General features: G+C 46.0%; 2 protein-coding genes and 1 pseudogene across 3 annotated transcripts; all 3 read left to right on the plus strand.

Annotated features, from left to right (window-relative positions):
* Positions 1-6,409: 6,409 nt before the first annotated feature.
* On the plus strand, positions 6,410-11,007 carry LOC307079643 (keratin, type II cytoskeletal 8-like). The gene is made up of 9 exons (XM_079742093.1): positions 6,410-7,027; positions 8,322-8,530; positions 8,663-8,723; positions 8,836-8,931; positions 9,069-9,233; positions 9,337-9,462; positions 9,586-9,806; positions 9,893-9,990; positions 10,136-11,007. The coding sequence occupies exons 1-9, from the start codon at positions 6,509-6,511 to the stop codon at positions 10,336-10,338; spliced, it is 1,698 nt and encodes a 565-aa protein (XP_079598219.1). The 5' UTR covers positions 6,410-6,508; the 3' UTR covers positions 10,339-11,007.
* A 2,578-nt stretch (positions 11,008-13,585) lies between these two features.
* bcas2 (BCAS2 pre-mRNA processing factor) lies at positions 13,586-18,714 on the plus strand. Its single transcript, XM_079742124.1, has 7 exons — positions 13,586-13,737; positions 14,744-14,836; positions 14,998-15,068; positions 15,238-15,399; positions 15,752-15,802; positions 15,897-15,977; positions 18,222-18,714. Exons 1-7 carry the CDS (start codon positions 13,645-13,647, stop codon positions 18,346-18,348), a joined length of 678 nt encoding a protein of 225 aa, XP_079598250.1. The 5' UTR covers positions 13,586-13,644; the 3' UTR covers positions 18,349-18,714.
* Positions 18,715-19,706: 992 nt separating this feature from the next.
* Positions 19,707-20,773, plus strand: LOC307079663 (transcription elongation factor A protein 2-like; annotated as a pseudogene). The gene has a single exon. The product of its transcript is annotated as a transcription elongation factor A protein 2-like (transcript).
* The last annotated feature ends 2,921 nt before the right edge of the window (positions 20,774-23,694 follow it).

The raw sequence follows: 23,694 nt of genomic DNA on the forward strand, positions 1-23,694 counted from the left end.
ATTAGGCGAGTGCACAAAATTCCCGTGCACTACAACACAGACTATGAGCCCTCAAAGGAAATGCCGCTGTGCAAGCACACACACACACACACACACACACACACACACACACACACACACACACACACACAAACACACACACACACACACCTTTGCACCCATACCAACGCTGCTGCTTGGCATAGTGCTCAGGGTGCAGACGACTACCTGTGCCAGCCAGGAGAGCCAACGGCCAGGGCGTGGTACCCTCTGCTCTGCCACTCCCAGTCCATCCCCCCCCAGTCCCAGTCCCAGTCCTCCCTCCCAGTCCACCCCCCCCAGTCCCAGTCCCAGTCCACCCTCCCAGTCCCAGCAACCAGTCCCAGTCCACCCTCCCAGTCCCAGTCCTCCCTCCCAGTCCCAGTCCACCCTCCCAGTCCCAGCAACCAGTCCCAGTCCTCCCTCCCAGTCCCAGCAACCAGTCCCAGTCCTCCCTCCCAGTCCCAGCAACCAGTCCCAGTCCTCCCAGTCCCAGTCCCAGTCCACCCTCCCAGTCCCAGTCCTCCCTCCCAGTCCCAGCAACCAGTCCCAGTCCTCCCTCCCAGTCCCAGTCCACTCTCTCCAGTCCCAGTCCACCCTCCCAGTCCCAGTCCCAGCAACCAGTCCCAGTCCACCCTCCCAGTCCCAGTCCACCCACCCTATCCCCAGTCCCAGCTCCCAGTCCCAGCTCCTAGTCCCAGTCCACCCCTCCTAGTCCCAGTCCCAGTCCACCCTCCCAGTCCCAGTCCTCTCCCCAAGTCCCAGTCCACCCTCCCAGTCCAACTCCCCAGTCCCAGATTCACATACACATCGATGCACTCAGTGATCTTCCACACTCATGAAGACAGACTGATTCAGTCACCTAATTGTACTCATTGGACTCATGCACTCACATGCTCACATGCTCACACACACACACACACACACACACCTACACACACACACACACACACACACACACACAGAAGGGACAGCCCATGGCGGCATTCAGAGCTTTGAACCACCCAGCGATAAAGACGTCTTCACATCCACTTGAGGTGTGGGTAATCCAAGTTTATCTACAGGAGATTGTTGAAGTATTTTATTGTATTGTATTTGATCGTATTCAAGCACAGCACTTTTTGGATTACTGTGAATAATATATGGCTTTTATTTAATAGTGCTCATTTCTCAATTGATGATGTCATCATCAACAGTGATCACTATGACGATCACACAGATCAGATGAAGGTGGTGCTTTATTCATCCCAGACGAGTTTACAGGACAGTAGTGGAATTCGAAACAGATTTCTAATAAATGGTATAACAAGAACACAGCTATAGCCTACAAAAGGTATGTATTGGTACGCAGAAAGAGCAGTAGAACAGTAAATGCATAAATGAATGCAAACAGTGCCAACCATAATATGAAAGATTATCATCTACATCATGTATAATCATATTGTATTATTTTATGTATGTAAAATAGGTTGTAATAAATCAAGCTATGCCCTGTCTGTAGGTCTGATTGTGACCTTACCCAAGGTTGCTGACCACACCCTGACAGCAGGAATTACTCTTGATTTATGTCACCTGAACGATGAGTGACAGAGTAAGAGTTCACCACTGCATGGAGCACACATCTCATCTGTTAGAATGGATTATGGGGATATTAGTTATTCAAACACAGGCAGTTCAACTTTTACTGGCTGGAGTACCATGATGCTTAATGCGTATCTTTACTTTGTGCAGTTGCATAATATGTATCATGATTATTGCAATCATGGATTAACTACAGCACCACTAATAATTAAAAAATTGAAATAAATAACTTTGAATCAGCACTAGGAGCTGCAATAACATGCTGTCTTATCAGTAATGTAGGCTGTTAAATGAAGAGCCTGGCTCTGCAGTTGTATCAATGCATTTTGTTTGACTGTTAAAATAGTTAGTCAGAAATGCTTCATTCTACTCAACTTTATCTCCTCAACACTATATTTCTACAATACTTTGGTAATCCACAGAAAGCAGGAGGTCTAAACATACGTTGGTCATTAACAGTATGGGAAAGGTTAAAAAAGCATATTGCTAGGGTCATTTCAGGACCCGGTTGAGAGGACATACGTTGCTATGGTGATTTATAGCAAGGACGATGTCAGAACACACGTTGCTATGGTGTGGACATGGTATGACAATCATGACGGACAGTAAAGCGAAGGGCGGCCTTTCTGCTCTGAGGTGTTATGTTTCAGCTCCCTACATGTTTTTATAAAAGGTACCAGGGCGTGTTAGGGTGTGTTGGGAACCGCTGGTATTGCCAAAACGTAAAATCCTTCAAATCATCAATGACTGCATTTAATCTATCCAAGATGCTAAACACAACTTTAAGGATGTCTATATGGCACACATCACATATTACTAAACACAATAAACAAGCCAATACATGCATGCAATTAAAAGCTCCCTAAACGGATCCAAGAAATGTTTTGGTCTCCAATTGAAATCGATGACAAGGCGTAGAACCCAGCTGCACAAAGTTGCAGAGGTATTATGGTCTGAAGCTTGCAGGTCTACTATTGCGCAACACAATCGCAGCTGCGGGACATTAGGCTTACATTTAGACAGATAGAGATCTAGAAATACACCCCCTGCATTAGAACGTTAAAAAAGAGAAGACACGAGAAGAGTGAGAAGAAGAAAGAGGTGTGGTACCGATATGTTTGACAGCTTGAGCGCAACATACACAATGTTCCAGTTGTGTGTTCGCTGCACAAGTTAGCGAATGTCACTGCGCTTCGAGCTGTCACAGGTGCACGCTCCGCCAAGTTTCAGTGGCATCCATTCTGCCCTAAACTTGGCTCTCGCGCAGCGTTGTAAAAGCGTGAACATTCCTCGAACCTGTGCGAACAGGAGGATCCGCTGACCTTTAATGATACTTGGGCATACTATATATACATAGGATCAAAATGAAAGATCCTGCTGCGAAAATGAACGTTGGTTTCGCATTTAAAAGCTGTGGAACATGTTCAAACTTTTTCTGAAATTTAACTTAAAATCTTCATTTTTTTAGGTGTGGCCTAAAAATATTAATTTTATGTGAATTTGTCAATGCACAATGCATAATAGATGAGTACAGAGTAAACAACAATACATACAAAAGTGTGGACTTTGTAGGTAAAATGTCCAACGTTCTGTTGTGATAAGAAGACCACTGCTAATTGTAATAAATTAATTTATTTCAGAAGAAAGTACATTTGTAATCACTCGTGTCTGAGTGGCCCCACCACACACACACACACACACACACACACACACACACACACACACACACACACACACACACACACACACACACACACACACGCACAAGGGCATACACATACACACACTCATCAATCTGGACCCACCCGTTATTGTGCCGATCCAGCACCATTGATTCACCCTTTTAGTGCCACGCAGGTATGAAACCAGAAACCATCTTTAAAATTGAAAGACATTGCTTTTTTTAATTCAACCCTGCCATGGCTTCTGTCTCCCACAACCGCAACAGAACCACTCCCTGGTGTAGTTTTTTAGAAGGAATTCCCTGCAATCTACATCTGAAGAGTTCGGCAAAGCTGGAACACTGTTAGTTCCCGAAAGACAGAACAAAACCCTGCAACTAAAGACCTTTTCCAACATTATTTCATTGCATCTACAATGTTACTCTACATCACGATGTCTCTCTTTGGGCAAATGTGTGATCTACATATATGTCTATATATATATATATATATATATATATCATATATATTATACATTGATATGATATATATATATATATATATAGTCCTGCTGTATCGTTACTGTACTCTACTGTAAAAACCAAAGAAGTGGAGAAGGCCGGGTAGGCATATTTCCCTAATAGGTTGACGCCTATCTGTCCCCCTCGGCACAAGCAGAGGTTTTTATACGCTGCAAAGGGCAGGGCAAGCCTCAGCTACACCCTTCCAATGCTTCCCGACAAGTATGAACAGCAGGGGCCCAGGCCCGGGCCCGCGACAAGAAACCTGCCCGTATTAATTCCTGCTGTGTGTGCTCTTGGTTTTTTAACTGCCGGTTACGCAACGCATCCGTCCGAAAGAAAGGAAAAAAAAACGTGTGTTGTTAGCATGACTTCAATTAGGTGGACTCATTTGCATAGGGAAAAAAACGTCTTCACTTGATTCCCCTTTTTCTTTACACTAAAGGTCGAGAGATTCTTCGCCCGACCCTGATGTCGCAGTTTGCCATTGGCCACAGGTCATGACATCACATGCAGCACCGACCTCACGAAGCTGCATAAAGTATGTGCCGTAGGAGGCCTTCTCCTTGCTGCTACAGCATGAACATTTTTAGCATCTGATCAAATACTGGTGTCATAAAAAATTAAATAAGAATAAACATGTCTCGGTGAGGTTTGTAGTAAACCACAATTACAGCCGAGGTTGCTATGCAACCCCTCATTTGCCGCCGTTCTCTGTTTACCCACAGCTTCCACTGTTCCGACGGGTATGAAGGTGCGTTCATGCCGTGACGTAAACCTGTGAGTGAGTGGGTAAACCTTCTAGATCCTTCAGGGGAAAACATGACCACCCAACGGCAATAACGTTGTCCAAATGCTACCTACCTACCTGCCAAACTCTGATTTGTAGAGCAGCATGATCACCGGATTAACCTTCAGAGCTGGTTGTGAGTTGGTTTGGTTTAGAGGCGTGTTGAGAGTGAAAGCCGCTTAAAGTCATTGTAACACACCCTGTCTATGCAGTTACGACCAAAGCCCTTAGTTTAGCCAATGGACCCGTGCCCAGTAGGGACGGCTTCACCTGAATACCTGCTCATTCATCATCATTCGTTTAACCTGTTTACACTCATCAGCCACTAGAAAGGGCTCAGACCTAGGTTGGACCGCACAGCACACGGACAAGCCCTCGAACGGACGGGGGGGGAAGGCCCCCAAGAACCCAACAGGACTGTGAGGGAAACCTTGACAAGGGAAGCATAGGCGGCATTCAGCCTTCGGTGGATGGATGGCTGCTATGCATGGCCTTTGGGGAGACATTGCATAAAAGAAAAGAGCAAAGAGTTGCAAATCGCCAGGCAAATCAAGGCAAAAGCAAGGATGATGGTCAATCGGCTGAATGACCTCTCTGTCTTACCCCTACATGCACTCACTGATCTGTCTCTCTATTCACTGTTAACCCTCACCTTCTCCTTAATGACCTGTCCCTGTAATCACTGTTTTAAGGGCTGATTAACGCAATGACCATGCAGACGCTTCAACGCAGTCGTGAACATTTATGGTTCCGCGTCGGGTTTTAGTAAGCGGACCATTCACAGCCCTTGCTGCTGCGTCGCCTCGACGGAAGGTTACAATTTTTGGGAGGAGCCCGTCAGGCCCTTGCGGTGGACGCAAGGAGGGTCCACACCGACGTAAGAGGTCCGTAACCTCCTTGCGTTGCGTGAGCATGGGACCATAATCAGCCCTTTACCCCTATATCTCTCCTTAATGACCTGACAAATGAACATGCAGTGCATTCTATTTATTTATAAATTTCAACCAAAATATACCTTATTTGGTGTATGCAGGTGCTGTTTATAAATCTATTTAGATGACCGCAATATTGGTTTCAAATTCCCCAACTTGCTGAAATGTTAACAAAGTTTTCCGTCTGAACTGTCTTTTACTCTGTCTCCCCCGAGCTGCCGTTGTGAGTTTATTCTTTCTTTACTCTATTCTTATTTCATTTTCTTTTGTTGAGTATCTCTACTGAACCCCATCATCACGAGAGAACTTTGCAACCATAGTATTTCAGAATGACAACTTTTGCGTGCTAGAGTATTCTCGAACGATGTGGACACCCCCTGCATCTATCGAACTATGCATCCAGCGAATTGTCAATCCAACATTTTCCTCTGTTGTTTCTGAGGCTCTGAACCCTGGAATCGTCCCCCTTGCACCCCTCTTACACCGGGATCAGCAGACCTTTGTAGGGCAGGGTTCTTTGGCCCTTTACTGCAATGTCGTTCCTCTCTGGGGGGGGGGGGAAGACGATGCAGCGGCTGGGCCCTTGCCCCGATCAAGGACGCCCGTTGGCGGTTCACGGGTGAGGATCCTCTGCCAAGAATCTGCTCGCAACCCCCCTGAGGCCCTTATGCCATTTGTCATTTGTGAGGAGCGTTTGGGTGTGGCCTGCTGCTACCTGTCGGACGGGCTGGGCTGCAGCAGCAGGCCTCCATGCAGGAGGGAGAGCGCCCGCGGGGCCTGTTGGTTCAGGCTGGGATGGGTGTGGGCGTGGAGCAGGAGAGGTGAGGGGCGGGGACTCGGTGGAAGACTCCCCCCCCTCCTCAGAGCATAAATAGTCAGTGGCAGCCATAGAGAAGGCACTTAGAGGAACTCGACTCTCCTCTCTGTGAGCTCCATTACTCCTTCCTGCCTCCGTCCTTTCTCTCCTCCTTCGCTCTCCGGTCAGAGGAAACACAAGCAGCCAGGATGCAGGTGTCAACATCCAGAAGATCCTTTACTACATCCAGCTCAAGGGCTGGCGGCGGCGGCGGCGGCAGCGGCTTCAGCTTCGGCTCTGGCGGCGGCGGCGGTGTCAGAAGCAGTTTTTCCTCCCAATCTATGGGAGGTGGAAGCATGAGGAGGTCGGCAGCCAGCAGCTTTGGTGCAAGATCGGGAGGCTTCAGTTCGGGTAGCATGATGGGTGGCGGTGGCGGTGGCGGTTTCGGCGGCGGCGGCGGTTTCGGCGGCGGCGGCGGTTTCGGCGGCGGTTTCGGCAGCGGCGGTGGCGGCGGCGGCGGCATGGGCATGTATGGTGGAATGGGAATGGGAATGGGTGGCGGCGGAATGGGCGGCGGAATGGGCGGCGGAATCGTCCAGGTCACCTCCAACCAGAGCCTGCTGGCCCCCATGAGCGTTGACATCGACCCCAACATCCAGACCGTCCGTACCCAGGAGAAAGAGCAGATCAAGGGCCTCAACAACCGCTTCGCCTCCTTCATCGACAAGGTGAGAGACAGCCGCCAGGCGGGCTTTAGCTTCTCCAGCCGATGCAGACATTTTATCGGCTACACACACGTGTGTAGTCTGAAAAAATCTCTCTTTCTTTCTCTCCCTCTCTCTCTCTCCTTCCCTCTCTCTCTCTCTCTCAGACCCCAGTCCTCATTATATATTATAAAGCAACCTGATATTGCGCACCATGCTCACAAGGCTCTACCTGAAGTGAGCCATTTAAAAACAAAAAATGACATCATGATAGAGTGGATCATACACATTCGACGAAGAGCTCACACACACACATCACAGAAGGTGTTTTCAGGAAAATAAGCACTAGACCAAAACTGGAAGGCCGATTGTTTCTGGTTGGTTGGCTGAGGCAGAGGAGAGAGTGGGATGAGGGGACAGAGCAGAGGGGACCAGGTAGAAACTCTAGCCTAGCCATATCCAGTGACGGTTATATCCGATGCTCAGTGTGTGTGGGGGGAGGGGGGGGGGGGGGGGGGGGGGGTGAGGATATCAGGTTTTCATCCATTCTCTTTAAAGATTGACTCACAGGGGCAATGAAATCTAACGAACAGACCACCTCTTGCAGTGCCCACTCACCACACCCCAACTCCCTATTGACTTGTTGCTTGTTGTTTTTTTACCAGTTGTTGAGTTTAAATATTACCACATATAGTTTGGCCTTTAATAGACTGCATCCTTCTAACTTACTAGAGCCCTGTTTTCAAGGGCTCTAGTAATATTGCGCAACAGAGAAAAGTAGAAGTTAGAGATCATTTGGAAAAAAGAAGTGGGCCACACCCTTGCATGTGAAAGTGCTTGTTCAGGCGTCCAAACATGTTGATCAGGCCACACCTAGTCGGTCTGCTCCGTTGGACTGATGCCAATTGTTAAGTAGCAGCACTCATCTTTCTTTTGTTTGTCCATTCTTACTATCCCCTAATTTTATAAATGCACACAGATGCATAACATGAATATCATTTTTTATTCATGATGTCAGGGCTACAAACAACGGTTTTTCACTAATGCCAGCAAGTTGTATCAGTATGAGGTCTGCACCCGCTGTTGTATGCTCCTCCTTTTTTGTAAGAAAGTTTCACATAGGGGAAAGTATGAAAGCACAAAAGTATACCAATAAGATAAATACAAACAATGGGTTGTTACTGCGCAGGTACTACATGGCCACACTTATTTTTTATTTATTTTATCGAAACTTTGTTTGCTTTTTACAATGTGACACAATGCCTCACTATCCACGCCGGATCTAAACAGCCTTGTCTTCGTCTCTTCCCCCGTCCAGGTGCGCTTCCTGGAGCAGCAGAACAAGATGCTGGAGACTAAGTGGAGCCTGCTGCAAGAGCAGACCACCTCCCGCTCCAACATCGACGCCATGTTCGAGGCCTACATCGCCAACCTTCGCAGACAGCTCGACGGCCTGGGCAACGAGAAGATGAAGCTGGAGGGAGAGCTCAGGAACATGCAGGGTCTGGTGGAGGACTTCAAGAACAAGTGAGTTGGCTAAACAGATAACAAAATGGAATGCATCCCGGGAAACATGCATCCCGGGAAAACTACAAAGTGGTGGTATGTTAGTAAGTGAGTACTTACCTATTATATTCCTGCCTCTTATTTCCCTTTTAGATATGAGGATGAAATCAACAAACGTGCATCTGTGGAGAACGACTTTGTGCTGCTCAAGAAGGTGAGTCACTTTGGAAACCCTTATCGGGATAAGTTGGTCCAGTGGCTGCATTGGTCTGGGTACCCTTATAGCCAGTGGACAAAAGAGCGAATTTTTTCTCCTCACCTTGTAGGATGTGGATGGCGCTTACATGAACAAGATTGAGCTGGAAGCTAAAGTGGATGCCCTTCAAGATGAAATCAACTTCCTCAGAGCAGTTTACGAAGCGGTAAGGGAAGGCTCTGTGGCATTTGACCTTTCTCCCGTGTTATGTCTGGCTACCCTGTGAACTGTAGTTCAAAGGGTCAATAGCCAATAGTATTACATACACATATTACATACGCATTCTCCCTACCACTCATCCAGGAGCTGCGTGAGCTCCAGGGACAGATCAAGGACACGTCGGTCATCGTCGAGATGGACAACAGCCGTGGTCTTGACATGGACTCCATCGTGGCCGAAGTGCGCGCCCAGTATGAGGAGATCGCCAACCGCACCCGTGGTGAGGCCGAGGGCTGGTACAAGCAGAAGGTGAGCGGTGGAACGGAGTGATGGAGAAACTCAGAAGTCGGAAGACCATAAATGTGCATGGATAACTGACGAACAACGTGTCCTTTCCAACCGTCTCTCTTAGTTCGAGGAGATGCAGACTTCGGCTGGCCAGTACGGCGAGAACGTCCGCAACACCAAGAGCGAGATCGCCGAGATCAACCGCATGATCAGCCGCCTGCAGAACGAGATCGAGAACGTCAAGTCTCAGGTGAGTGTCGCATGGTTACAGAACCGTTGCTGATACAGTTTATAGAGACATTGGGCTCAAATGGGTTCCTTAGACAACTCAACCATCGCTTCTGTTTCGCTGATCTTTCCTTCCTCCTTTCAGCGTGCCGCATTGGAGGCCCAGATCGCAGAGGCAGAGGAGCGCGGTGAGCTGGCGGTAAAAGACGCCAAGCTCCGCATCAGAGAACTGGAGGAGGCCCTGCAGAGAGCCAAGCAGGACATGGCCCGCCAGGTCCGCGAGTACCAGGAGCTCATGAACGTCAAACTGGCCCTGGACATTGAAATCGCCACCTACAGAAAGCTGCTGGAGGGAGAGGAGTCTAGGTAAGACGACAGTTGGATAATAAGCTCTGTATTAGCGGTGGTATTGGAAACAAGCAAAATACTCATCTTGGGCCACTTCTTCACAGGATTGGCTCTGGCACATCGACTGCCCATATCACGAGCTGCATAAGCAGCTCCAGCTCCGGCGGCGGTGGCGGCGGCGGTGGCGGCGGCGGTGGCTTCGGTAAGTGCCCTCTTCACCGATGGAAAATCATCAAGGGCGAAGCCCTTGATGATTTCCTTAAGACTTGTCTCCTATTCTTATGAACCATGATGAAGTGGATGTGCAAATCATTGATCTTTTACCTTCCCCCTCAATCCACGTGTAGGAATGGGATACGGTGGCGGCGGCGGTGGTGGCGGCGGCGGCGGCGGATACTCCATGAAGTCCAGCTATAGCTCTGGTGGAGGCGGTGGAGGCTTCGGCTCAGGAAGCATTAGCGGAGGAGGCTTCGGCGGAGCAGCAAGCATGAGCGGAGGAGGCGGTGTCAGCTACAGCAGCTCCGTGCGCTCCTCCTCTAGGAACTACTAGGCGTGCCCTCCTCTGGGTTCAGCTCGGTGTTCCATGTCACTTCCTCTCCCCTCTATCATGTCTCCACTCCACCTCTTCCCTTCCTTCGCTGTCCCCCCTACTGATGGTCAAACCGTGCAAGCCCACACTGCAAGCTGTTACCCTAGCAAACTGGAAGCCCCCCCCCCCCCCCCCAAGAGTCCATCTTCTGGATCTTCTGTCGTATAGACAAAAGAAGCGTTTTGTAGTTTCACCACAGAAATATCCCGAAGCTCAAACGATGGCTTGCGAAAACCCGGCATAACAAAATGGCAGAATCCAAAGTAAAGGAAGAAGGTTTAGATTATGTGTGGTTTGGACATCGGGTTGCCTATCGCAACAGCTTTTAAACTCCCCACACATGTTACTGCACTGGCAGTGGCCCTTACTGCCTCCCATTTTGTTTTGTTGGGATAGGGTGTTAACAAAAGTAGCCATGTAGAACGCTCTGGGGTTAGTTGCGGAGGGTTTACACTTTTCTATTCCCCTTCCTAGTCATAATGGGTTTTCCTTTATGGTTTGCAAACAGTGGTTTAAAGATGTTCTTTTCTTATTCATTCTGAAAAAAGGCTGACTTGTACAACCAGATTTATTGAATGACTGTGTACCATCAAATCATCCTTATTAAATCTGAATATATACCAACTTGAATCCTCCTCAATCCTTTTTTATTGTTGTCTTGTATTTGCATGCATAAGATTTGCTGCAGAGGAACTGATATACTGATATACACCCCCCCCCCCCCCATAAAAGAAATTGAATTTAATAGATTTGATTTCCTGTACTCTGGTGCATTTTGGGGATGGCCACTACCTATTTACCTACTATTCATTCAGATTCATAGCCTACATCCTGACTTGCAGGGCCTGGACAAGCTTACACTGCATATACAGACCTACTTCTTGGCCATTCCACCAGCCATTGTTATTTGACCCATTGTTGTTATTCTGATATTGAGACAAATCATGATCACTGTCCTATAGCGTCCATTTTTTGTGAGTCTCAATGTCTACTTCAAATGCAGTTAGAAATATGGGACAGTTTCTTCATTTTGTTTATATGCCACAGGCCGAAAGACTAAATAATATGTAATTTACTTGCTCCTTTAAAGTATCACATTGCTTGGGGGGTCCAATTCCTCCACTGAAAAGGGTGGAAAGTGCTTACAACTCCCTGCTAGTTAGCGATCTATCTCTTCTCTACATGTAGTTGTGTTGCGCGAATGCTGCTGAGGGAGGTAACCTATTTGATTGATTCGCCGAATTGTCCACCATGTCGTGATAACAAAAAAGTAAAGCGATATCATTGGCCTGGGGCGCACACTGTTGCGACCCGAGGGCGAATTTTCTCTCTGCTTGATAGACAGCAAAAAGTTAGCGAGCTTACATTGATTTCAAAGTGGCCGGCTCCCCTGACTTGGAGGAGGGCTTTATTTCGAATGACCAATAACTAGCCTAGCCCAAATCATTGACGTTCAGACGCATTTAAATGGTTGCTGGCAGTGACAAGTATATCGCACAATTAAACGAGGATAAACGCTATGTATTTTTAGTGATTTATTTCGTATTGATAATAGTTGATTAATAGTTGGCAGATATATTCAAGTGAATACTTCACGGAGGGCCTAGCGCCCTAGCGCCCTCTATTGACCCACCGCCACAGCTCCCCACGAAGGTAGCATGGGAACAGATCTAGAGATTGGATTTATTAAAAAGACAACTGACATCTCCCCTAGGGAACAATAATAAGGAGTAACCTATGTATGGATCAGTCTATCTATCTAGCTATCTGTCTGTCTTTCCTCTTGTTTGCTCTTAATTGTAAAGCCATGGGAAGATTTGAAAACTGGTTTGCTAACTTGGCATTGAGCAAATTAGACCTCATGCTTTCACATGTTTCAATGTAAAACGCACCACTGATTGCCTCAGAAGCAATTTTCACTTGCCTCCGAGTTTTATTCAAAGGTTATCCCCTGCAATGTCTCAACAACTAACCACCCTCCACATTCCTTATGAGGCCTGTCATCCTCCCACTACCACGCCACACAGCCAGCTGAGGTTAGGTGAGGTGAGCATTTGTTTTATTTTTTAAAACTTGGGTCGTTGGGTAGTGTATGTCAAAGGATTTGCAGGGTTGTGTGTAGTGTTGACATAAAAACATACAAAGTCAATAAATCATGGATTAGTATTTAACTGGTCCCACACAAAAAAATAAAAGCCCCATTGATAGGAACTGGGCTGGGTTGTGGTGCTTTTTGCTTAAGTGAACATGGTAACACTGTTTATATAAGCATGTATTTTGAGAGGCTAAGTAGCATATCAGGTCAGGCAAATGAGTTAATACGGGACATATGGAAATGCTATCAATGTTTGGCCCTGTCCACGCTGTATTTATCCCACCAGCGAAAAGTAGAAGCCTCGACATGTCATAATCTGTGCGAAAAACGAAGGCAAGCATGAGGATTAGGAGGTAACATTCAAGTTTGATCCCTGATCAAATCGACGGTACATAGTTGGACAATGAAAGCTCTTGTTTTTGGTCTTCTGAACATGGAACCATGTTCAGTTTTTTCTGCTGGAAAGTGCTGGTCCTAGGTAGTTTGTAGAAATAACAGCGGCTTTTTCTTCAATGTTTCATGGACCGTCCCATTTTGCAAAGTCGCATAATGATCGGTCATATAATGCCCTCTGCTGTTGACATTTAGGAAAGGTGAGTGATTTCAGTATATCACAGAAAATCGGTAGAAAACTGACTGACTAAACATGCCAAAGTGATTCACAGTGATTGCGAAAAGCTTTTAAAACTGTGCCAAAGTTATTAACATGGTAAACTATATATTAATAGATTTCCATGTTTGAACCTAAAAATACATTTTACGCGACGCAAAAATAAATCTGTCGAGATGAAAACGGTGAAATGCAATAGTAAACACAAGCAATTAACCCAATTAACACAAGTCGTAATGTATCTATATAGCTACTAAATATACATACGGCTTATTTACCAATGAGTTTAAAAAAAAGTGAGGCGAATGCAATGTTTTTAAATCCGTAATGTTATCTCAGTTTTTTCTTAAAAAATTCTGTATTTGACAGGACTGTACTTTTATAGTGAAAAAAATGTCCACTCAAAAGATTCCGAGATTCCCGCTAGCATCACGTGGGCTCATGACGTGGGCTATTGCACTTTGGCTGGGCGGAAGCACATTGCCTTTGCTTCCTCCTAGTGTGGTATGTTGGCGGTACAGTCTGAAACAACCAACCTAACTACTATTTGACTCTGAGAAACATGGCTGGAACGGCGTCGGTAGCGGGAGAGGTGTTCGTGGATGCCCTCCCGTATTTTGATCAGGGCTACGATGCTCCTGGGGTCAGAGAGGCGGTAAGTAGAGCTAGCTTCGTGGACGAGATGTTTGAGTTTAGCTAACCATGCTACCGCTAGCTCTGTACAACCGAAGGTCCAGCTGACTGCTGAACGATATCTGTAGTGAGCTAGAGGACGCTGTTCTACACGTTTTGTTAATTGAGTCACTCTGGTGGGCACAGTATTGCACTACTTGTCTAGTTGTCCACTGAATTATTGACTTATCTGGAAATGTGTTTGTATGCCGGGTGATTGTCAATTGTGTGACAGCAAAAACAAATGCGCTGGCCAGAACAAAAACAAAATGTTGAACACCGTAGTCATTAGTCAATTGAGAGAAACAGACCAATAATTAGCAGTATACTATATAAGGACCATGCATTAATTTGACATGGGCTATGCACAACCAAGGAATGTTCATTTCAGTGAGTGGTGAACCAACTCCAATAACCAGTAATATCCGAACCAGTAAAGGCAACACATTCATTTGTTTGTGTCGGCCCACAATAATTTGCTGTAAAAAATTACGCTGTTGTGTACATTCTGCCACTGGATCGAACTACCCTGCCCTCTATTTAGTCTATTCCTTTCATTGGCATGTATGTGACTCGACACTCCAATATCCTAACTTCTTTATTGCATTGTGGTCTCATTCAGAACGATTAGGTAGTAGCAAAACTATATGGTTCACATACTTTAATGTGAACCATAACCAAAGTTTGTAGACAATGCCCATGATTAAAATAAGTATCAACAATCCTGTTAATCTTTTTAACCAGGTGGAAAATAAACCTTGAAATACACAAAAAATATTACTTTTGTCAATGTTTGGTGGTCATCTGTGGAGCTTGGAGCAGAACAAACTAGTAGGAATAAATAAACCAGAAGTTTCTTACTAGACATGAAAAGGACCATAAAAAGAACAGCTTTCACTACGAGTACCAACCAGCTAACAAAGAGGGGGAGAGGTTCACTGTGTTTTGAGTCTTAGGCTTTTCACTGTTTTGTTTATTATCTGATCCAGGCTGCAGCTTTGGTGGAAGAGGAGACGAGGAGATACCGACCCACCAAGAACTACCTGAGTTACCTCGCCACTCCTGACTTCGCTGCCTTTGAGGTGTGTCCTACTGCACTTTCCATGAAGCGCCACCGGCTGGGATTGTTCACAGTATTGCTCCTAAGCAAGCAACCCATGATGATTAAAAACTCCACTGTTGGGGCTTCCCTCCTGATTTGATGCGGTTTTGCTACAACTGTTTGTTTTCCTCTTGCCTTCAGACAGAGATCATGAGGAATGAGTTTGAAAGGCTGGGCGCTAGGCAACCACTGGAGCTCCTCAGCATGAAGAGGTTAGGTCAACCATTGTTTTCCCCCCTTTTCCTCATCGTAATTTTGCTGTGTACCATACATGTTTAATAATTACAACCTGCTCCTGTTCCTCCTGTCTCTTTGTTGTATCACGTACCACACATTATCAAAGCTGCTACATGATCAAACTTTATTGTTATTTCTGTGCAGGTATGAGCTGCCTGCACCCACTGCAGGCCAAAAGAATGACATCACCGCCTGGCAGGAGAGCGTGAACAACTCCATGGCCCAGCTGGAGCACCAGGCGGTCCGCATCGAGAACCTGGAGCTCATGTCCCAGTACGGCACCAACGCCTGGAAGCTCTACAACGAGTGAGTGGCTGCCGCACTGCAGGTCGGCCGGAAGGCTAGGGTGGCAGCAAAGGGGGAGAGATGTCAGACTATACCACTGGAGAATACGAGTCAATACCCTTTATTTATTGAATAAGGGGAAACGGGGGTTGATTCCCATGCACACATCATCACAGCGATGAGTTCAATACATTAAGACAAGAGGGCATAATCTTTGCAACAGGTTCTTTCCTATTGTTGACTGTTGTGTCTTTCTATCTGACCTCTAGTGGTCCGAAATGTCTTGAGGCTACTTTACAGGAGCCATGAAACCAACAAACTAATTTATATATCGTTGTCTTTCTTTGTATTTATTTAATTCTCTTTCTTACAGCAACTTGGCCTTCATGATAGAGACAGCCCAAAAGGAACTCCAGAAATTCAGGTGACCAATCAATCTCCAGATTTGTTATCCACAAATGTTATTTTGGACTTACTTGTCGCATACCGTGTTCTCTAATGATTCTTACTCCTAACAGGAAACAAATTCAGGATCTGAATTGGCAGCGTAAAAATGACCAGCTGGTGGGCGGAGCCAAACTCAGAGAACTGGAGTCCAAGTATGTATTTATCTTTCTTTGTGCAAAGTGCATATCCAAATATATGTTATGCGTTTTAATTTGTCACTGGCAGTAAACTTAAAGAAAACATTGAAATGAACTCACAGAACACATTTATTGATATTTTACAGCAGTAGATAGTAGTAGCCCAAATGGGCTGTTATTCAATGTCCTCATGTAAATGAAAAAAGTGAGACTATATGTTAAAGACACAATATAATTAGAATGATCAGTTCCAAAATAAATATAATTTTTTTTCTTAATTTTTGCTGGCACAAAATACAAAACAAAAAATAAATTAATCCTTCATAAATGTTGTATTCTAACATTAAAACATTACTCAAAACCTTTTTTTTTAAGATTGCCTTTGCTTTCAATCAGTGAAATTGTCAGTGATGACTCTTAAGGCGCTTTTAGCAAGTTCAGTTAACTCAGTTAACAAGTTTTGGTTATCAATCAGACACTAATTTCTGAATTAGCATTAGTACTATGAACGCAAACGGTTGTCAAGTTGTTTGTGGCCGTTATCTTAATTGTAGGTGTCATGGCTGCAGGAGCGGGTGGCTTTAACTGAAACCCAACCTGCAATGCACTAGAGTTTGAGATTCAGAAAATAAGTTATCATTGTATTTGTACTGGATTTACTCCAATCATTGTGCCTGGAGCCAAACATTTGGGATTTCTGACACAGGTCCCCTGTCCATGGAACCGCAGCCACATGACAGCTATTAATTCAATTCGCCATTAACCATAGTCTAGTAGTTGGCGGGTTCTTCCCCCAGCTGAAAGACACTTGGTTCGAACTCCACCTATAGGCATCCTTGAGGAAACTGTCATAACCCCCTACTGGCTTGCTAATGAATCGTTAACATATAACAAGAAAATCTAGGATTGCAAACAGTCCAGAGGTTTGCACAGCTCACGCACCGCCTATCCCATTGTTTTTTTGCACAGTAAACATCAGTCTGCTTTATGCCATGTCTAAATTTTTTCTTTGCCATTGACATACAATTTTGGCCTCAATCTGACCCAATTAGTTTCCAGTCCATGTTCTTTTAGTAAGGCATGTCTATAGATCTTCACAAAGGTTTTAACAACATTTACACTGTACAGCAAAATCTATCCAAAATCTAATTGGGACATTATGGGTCCCAATTGCAAAAGAAAATCATGCAAAATAGGGCATGTACACAAAATTGTATCCATGGTGGTGGCCATGGAGTGTTTAAATAAAACCACATAGTGCAGCATTACTCATTGCGCGGCTCGCAAGCCACATGCGGCTCGCCAAGCCTCTATTTGCGGCTCGCATGGCGGTAAGAATATACAGTGATATGATCATGCAGTGAATACAGATATTTAAAAAAACAATACAAACAATTATTTAAAAAATAAATCAACAGCGGCATTAAAAGGTGGAAATATAGCCTTGTCTAGAAAATATTTTTAAACTTGCTCGGCTCTACGCTGACAGCGGGGTTGCCATATTGGCGGTTTTCCTGCATAACAAGAGAGAATGTGCTCTTTGGATGGACTTATTCTTATTAACTTATTCTTCAATAGCTTCCATGTTATGTGACCCAGTGTCTCCACATTATTCCAGAAAATAGCACACAGTCACACAAGTCTTAATTTTCCTCTCAAAGTGCACCAGATTGATGCATTCCAGGTTAAAAGGTACCAAATTTTCTTCCGGGGGCATGCCCCCGGACCCCGCTAAGGACCGGGTTCCCTCCACAGTTTCACAAAATTCTGTGGGAAACACTGCTTCAGGGAGGACATATTATTAAGCAGGCATACTTATTTATGACTGGATTTATAGCTTTTGATACTTTGCGGTAAAAATGGCTCTCCTGTTGACGTCGTCCTGTCAGTGCGGCTCTCCTGAAAAAAATAGTGAATACCACTGACATAGTGCATAGTGCCCCCTATGGGAATTTTGGAACCAAAATTTTGGAGACCTGCTTACCGTGGATATCTATACATAACCCAAACCCTAGAATAACAATAGGTATCCTGTTGTACTTTGACCACCCAAAAACTTGACTGGAAGTCCCATTGGATAAAAGCATCTTAACGACCAAGTCAAGCGTGGATGTCAAATGCAACAGCGGTTCTCACCCACTAGGCCTGTCGTTTTCCCCGCATATTTTGAGAACTGGAGCTTCCTGCTAGACGTCTTGTAGCCAGATGTTCATGTTTCCGGGTGAGTGGGGGGTAACCGCTCTGTCTTTTTGCCCACAGCTGGGTGTCCCTCGTCAGTAAAAACTATGAGATTGAACGCGCCATAGTGCAGCTGGAGATCGAGGCTGCGCGGATAAGGCACCAGCAGGGAGACGAAAACAAGGAGAACATCCGACAGGACTTCTAGCAACGAGAGGAGGAGGAGGAGGAGAACGGTGGCTAGAGGTTCCAGCAAAGGGAATCAGACAGGACTGTTGTTTCTAATGAACTGATCTTTTCTAAGTTTAGAAGGAAGTACCCCCTGAGCAAGGGAAAAGAAAGATAGGTCAGATTTCTGTATCACTAAATGCAAGGCATTGAGGTTTTCGTGGAGCTATGGGGTTATCTTTCCAGCTGTCTGGAAACTCATTTTGGATGTGTCCCTAAAGGAGTCTGGGTTAAGGAGGAGTAAATGTGGTTTAATGTTTATTTTGTTGGACTTTTTTACCAACACATACATGTACATTAGGGTTTATGTTGGTTTTTTTCTATTTTAATAAAAAAATATTTTGAATATTTCTCCATTCCTTCCCTTAAATATTTTACGTCATATTGTGGAGCCTGGTTGATGCATAGAAGCGTTTTCAGTATGCCATCTGTTTTTTATTTCAATGATGGAACCACATCCATGGGGAACTTTTATATGATCTTCAGACTTTACCTGTTGAAAGGGGTCCAATCGTTTCCACCAGGTGTGACATTGATAACCATTTCATAATCTACCTGATAGTGAATGGGTCTTTTCATTCCATATAAATATTATTGGTGTCACTTTTGAGTCATAAGCTCATGTAAGAGGATATATACAGGCATTTATGGCACCAACAATGTACCCGTTCATAAATTTACCAAGTTGTAATTTCTTCAATTACATTTAAATTAACCCTTTGCCTCTAATTGCTATGTAAGCAATACAAATGAGGCTTAGTAATTAGAATTTGATACTAGTTTGAGATTACTGGGTAACTTAGTCTCGCTTCCACAATGAAGCTTTCTTTTAGTAGGCTATGTGTGTCTCAGTGGCTCTATGGTGTGTAATTTGTTATGGAAATGAACACATGTTAGAAGCGTAGGTGATGTTATGGGTGTGAACGTAGGGTTCACACCCATACCCCCGTAGGGTCAGGGCCCGGAGGTCCTGCTGGTCTGCTGGGGCCAGGTCCAGCAGAACCTGCAACGCCGTTCCCTCCAAGGCTAGGGCAAGCTGGGCGGCGGACTCGTACATAGCCCAGCCGTAGTACTGCGCGGCGATCCTCAGCTGCGCCAGGTAAGGCTCCAGCGGTGTCGCCCCGGAAAATTTGGGCAGCCTGGCCACCAGGTGGCGGCCGACCGCCGCCAATCCTGTAGCATCACCAACGGCCGCTGGGTGGTACTGCGCCGCCGTCGAGCCGGGCCATTCTGAGTCTTCCTCCTTCGGACGCTCCAGTTTGAATAATGTGTTCTTCTCCATAATCCCTAGGGAGCACAAGGGAGGAGAGAAGGAGCGCAGCGAGTCCGGAGGTTCTCGGTCACCGGGATGCAGAGGCAAGAGGACGATTCGTTACCCCTGATTTATGGAGCTCTAGAGAAGGTTGAAACGAGAGGAACATGGCGAGAGAGCAGGATGTGGAGCGCATCGCTAAGAAGCTGGACAAGATGGTCCACAAGAAAAAGACGGAAGGGGCAGCAGACCTCCTGAAGGAACTGAAGACCATCGACATGTCTCTGGAGACACTGCAGTCAACCAGGGTGGGGATGTGTGTGAACGCGGTGAGGAAGCAGAGCTTAGATGAGGAGGTGCTGATGGGAAGGTGGAGGAGAAGAAGAAGGAGGCGTCTGCTATGAGGTCATCTTCCTCCAAGGAGTCTGGATCGGCAGAGAGGAGCTCTAAGTCCTCAGAGGATCTCCCCCCGACCCCCACCAGCCCCACCAGCCCCCCGAGGGTCACCTCCTTACCCCCCGCCCCGTCACCACGGACACCGTCAGGACAAAGTGCCGCGAGATGCTGGTGGCTGCCCTTGAGACGGACGACGACCACAAGAACATTGGTGTGGACTGCAAACATCTAGCAGCTCAGATTGAAGATCTGGTGTACCAGGAGTTCCGCTCCACGGACATGAAGTACAAGAGCCGCCTGAGGAGCCGCATCTCCAACCTCAAGGACCAGAAGAACCCGGACCTCCGGAGGAACGTCCTGTGTGGAAACATCTCCCCCCAGCAGATAGCCACCATGAGGGCGGAGGAGATGGCGAGCAAGGAGCTGAAGATGGTTTGTGACAGTCTGACGAAGGAGGCCATCAGAGAACACCAGCTGTCCAAGACGGGCGGCACGGAGCCGGACATGTTCAAGTGCGGCAAGTGTCGCGGGAAGAACTGTTCCTACTCACAGGTCCAAACACGCAGCGCTGATGAACCCATGGCCACCTTTGTGTTGTGCAACGGCTGTGGAAACCGGTGGAAGTTCTGCTGAAGAACGTTTTCCGGAAGAGACCTGGATTGTACGTTTAGTTTTTCCTTTTTGTATCGTACGTTTGATCCATAACAAGGCCGTAATATATCGGACCACAGCATAATAACTACATCGACTCATCCGCTTCCTGTGACATCACTTCCACTTCCGGTGGTTTTGGTTCTGGTTTTAGCGTTGACACTAAACTAACAGTAGAAATCTTCTTTGAAGGGCATTCAAACACATGGAAATCCCACTTCTGACACCAATGTAGTGCCGGTCAGGGAGAGACGGAAGAATGAGACGGGAGACAGGTTTCAACCGCTTAGTACCACTCTCGCGCCCCTTACACCGCACGACTACGAGAGTTGGTTCTTTATTAAAACAACGACCTCACAAATGGTAGCTCAAGTCTACAACGGACACGTCACTCTCGGTGGCGGTGTCAACAACCATGACAAATGAACATGCAAATAGAACACACAACATCCCTAACCCATTAACCCCAACAACAGAACAAATCAACAAAACCCCTTTTGTCAACTGACAACCCCAACCCCAACTCCCAGAATCCCCCGCGGCTGCGGAACATGGCGCCCACACCCGTGGTCGCCACAGTATTGTAGGTTCATGTAGATTCGTAAGTAATGGCAACATTGATAAGCAGCCATTTCTGACGGCCTAATGGAGATCTTTATCTGGAAGGTAGGGCAACTGAAGGGTCTACTGTTGGTCAATGGCCAGGTCGTTTGCTCTGTGTCAATTATTGTTTAGATCATAGGAAACGGTGCTGTAGTGGCTAAAACTCCCTTCTTGTGCATTTGTAAATTGCTCTAAACATATTCAGTCGATTAACCACTCTTTGACAGAAAGAACAAGATCTACGCGTGTAGATCTGTTGAAACGACGGAAGAAAAAAACGTGCGTTCGCTCCCTCTTTACTGAATGCCATAAAAAGATACTAAACAGTTTTACTCTCCCTCAATGCTACGCCATAACAGCGCCCTCTATAGCAACCAATGTCCTATGCATCTCTAATAAGTATAAGCAATGAAAACAAGTACACTAAACAGTTATTAAACTAAAAAGCAAAACTATGCAAAACAATTAGTTAATCAATATAATAAACAATCACTAAATATTAATCTAAATATATAATATCTAAATCCTAATAATATCTAAGTCTAAATTACAATATGGCAAAATGGCACTAACATTTCCGGCCCCTAATTGCTCATCATGGGGATGACAATTACCTAAAACTAAAGAATAATTTTGCATATTCTAATTCCTTCTGTCCTCTTTCATAGGTCTAAAACAACATAAACTACCTCGACCAATCTAGGTGAGGCCCACAAGATGGGCAACTATGGAAAATAATAAAGTTCTAAATAATAATGTCCTTTATTGTCCATGAGATTCTTCCATCTCGAGCAGGAGACACAACTTATCTATGGGTCTCTCTAAGGTCTTTGTTTTGACAAGGACCCGACGGACAAACCCTTTGGCATCGGGGATTGTCTTCTCCACTTTTCCCATCAACCAGGACCCTCTTGGAGCCCTCTCGTCCACGATTAGTACGATGTCTCCCTCTTTCACATTTCTCCTCTTCTCCAGCCACTTCTGCCTTTCTTGCAGTAGGGGCAAGTATTCTCTGGACCAGCGCTTCCAGAAGATGTCAGAGATATACTGCACCTGCCTCCATCTTCGTTTTGAATATAGATCCTCCTTCTGAAACACACCTGGAGGGAGTGCTGGTTTTCCCTTGAGCAGGAGAAGATGATTCGGCTTCAGTGGCTCGAGGTCGTCCACATCATCAGATGACTTGGTAAGGGGTCTGCTGTTGGTCACTGCTTCTACTTCACACATCACAGTTTGCAGACATTCATCATCCAGTGACTGGAGCTTCAGAAGGTTGGTAAGTATCTTCCGGACTGTTCTTATCTGTCGCTCCCAGATACCACCGTGATGCGACCCGGCAGGCGATTGAAGATCCAAGTGACTCCTCTTTGAAGTAGAGCCTCAGAGATCTGGGACTGGTTCCATTCTTTCATCGCTCGGTGGATCTCATGTTCTGTAGCTACCAGGTTCGTTCCATTATCGGATCTCATAACCTCCACTTGTCCTCTTCTGGCTATGAAACGTCTCACTGCGTTTATACACGAGTCGGTGTCAAGAGAGTGCGAGATTTCTATGTGGACTGCTCTGACTGTAAGGCAAGTAAACAAGACTCCATAACGCTTGACTTGCACGCGTCCTCGCTTTGCTTCAAAGGGGCCGAAATAGTCTACACCGACGTTAGTGAACGGTGGTTGGTCAGGCAGTAGACGATCAGGTGGTAGATTCGCCATCTTCTGTTCACTCACAGCAGCTTGACACTTCCGGCATTTCACACACTTTGAAAGCACACTTCTCACCGCTGCATTTCCTTTGCATATCCAGACCCTTTGTCTCAGCTGAGCAAGGGTATGGTTTCTCCCTCCATGTCCGATTTCCTCATGAGCGTTCCTGATGATCAGGGTAGTGATGTGGTGATCCTTGGCCAGGATAGCTGGATGCTTTGTGTGTTCTGGCAAGGCTGCCCGGTGCAATCTTCCACCAACCCGGAGAACCCCATCTTGGAGGAAGGGATCCAGTTTCATGATAGAACTACTTCTCTTGATCTTTTCCCTTTTCTGCAGAGCGCGAAGCTCCTCACGGAAGGTGTGACTTTGGCTGAACTGAATGATCACAGTTCTGATGTCCTTGACAGTCAAACGGGTTCCTTTCAGGATGGATCTCCATTTCTGCATGTGGTTCTCAACTGTCTTGATTTTCACAACTTGACTTTCTGAAGACTGGGCTTGCGACTCAAACGTCTTCCTTGTTACGCACAGACTTCGAAGCAGCTCCTTCAGCCTCAACATCCAGGCGACCGCCTTCTTCAGACTGTGCCAGTCGGAGTAGTGATGAGTCAGCTTGAAGAGAGGGTCTGTGCTTGAGTCAACAGTCTTGATGATGTTCACACTGGTCGTACGCTTCACATCAGCATCGTCTTCACATCAGCATCGTCTTCACTTATCTCTC

This window comes from Pollachius pollachius, assembly GCF_949987615.1.
Source record: "Pollachius pollachius genome assembly, chromosome: 8".
NCBI lineage: Eukaryota > Metazoa > Chordata > Actinopteri > Gadiformes > Gadidae > Pollachius > Pollachius pollachius.

Bases quoted from the DNA above. Each gene is read 5' to 3' on its own strand.
- bcas2 (XM_079742124.1), top strand. From the start codon at position 13,645: ATGGCTGGAACGGCGTCGGTAGCGGGAGAGGTGTTCGTGGATGCCCTC. The intron at 13,738-14,743 runs GTAAGTAGAGCT...TATCTGATCCAG, and splicing joins CTCCTGGGGTCAGAGAGGCG to GCTGCAGCTTTGGTGGAAGA. The intron at 15,069-15,237 runs GTTAGGTCAACC...ATTTCTGTGCAG, and splicing joins GAGCTCCTCAGCATGAAGAG to GTATGAGCTGCCTGCACCCA.
- LOC307079643 (XM_079742093.1), top strand. From the start codon at position 6,509: ATGCAGGTGTCAACATCCAGAAGATCCTTTACTACATCCAGCTCAAGG. The intron at 8,531-8,662 runs GTGAGTTGGCTA...TTTCCCTTTTAG, and splicing joins GTGGAGGACTTCAAGAACAA to ATATGAGGATGAAATCAACA. The intron at 8,932-9,068 runs GTAAGGGAAGGC...CCACTCATCCAG, and splicing joins TCAGAGCAGTTTACGAAGCG to GAGCTGCGTGAGCTCCAGGG.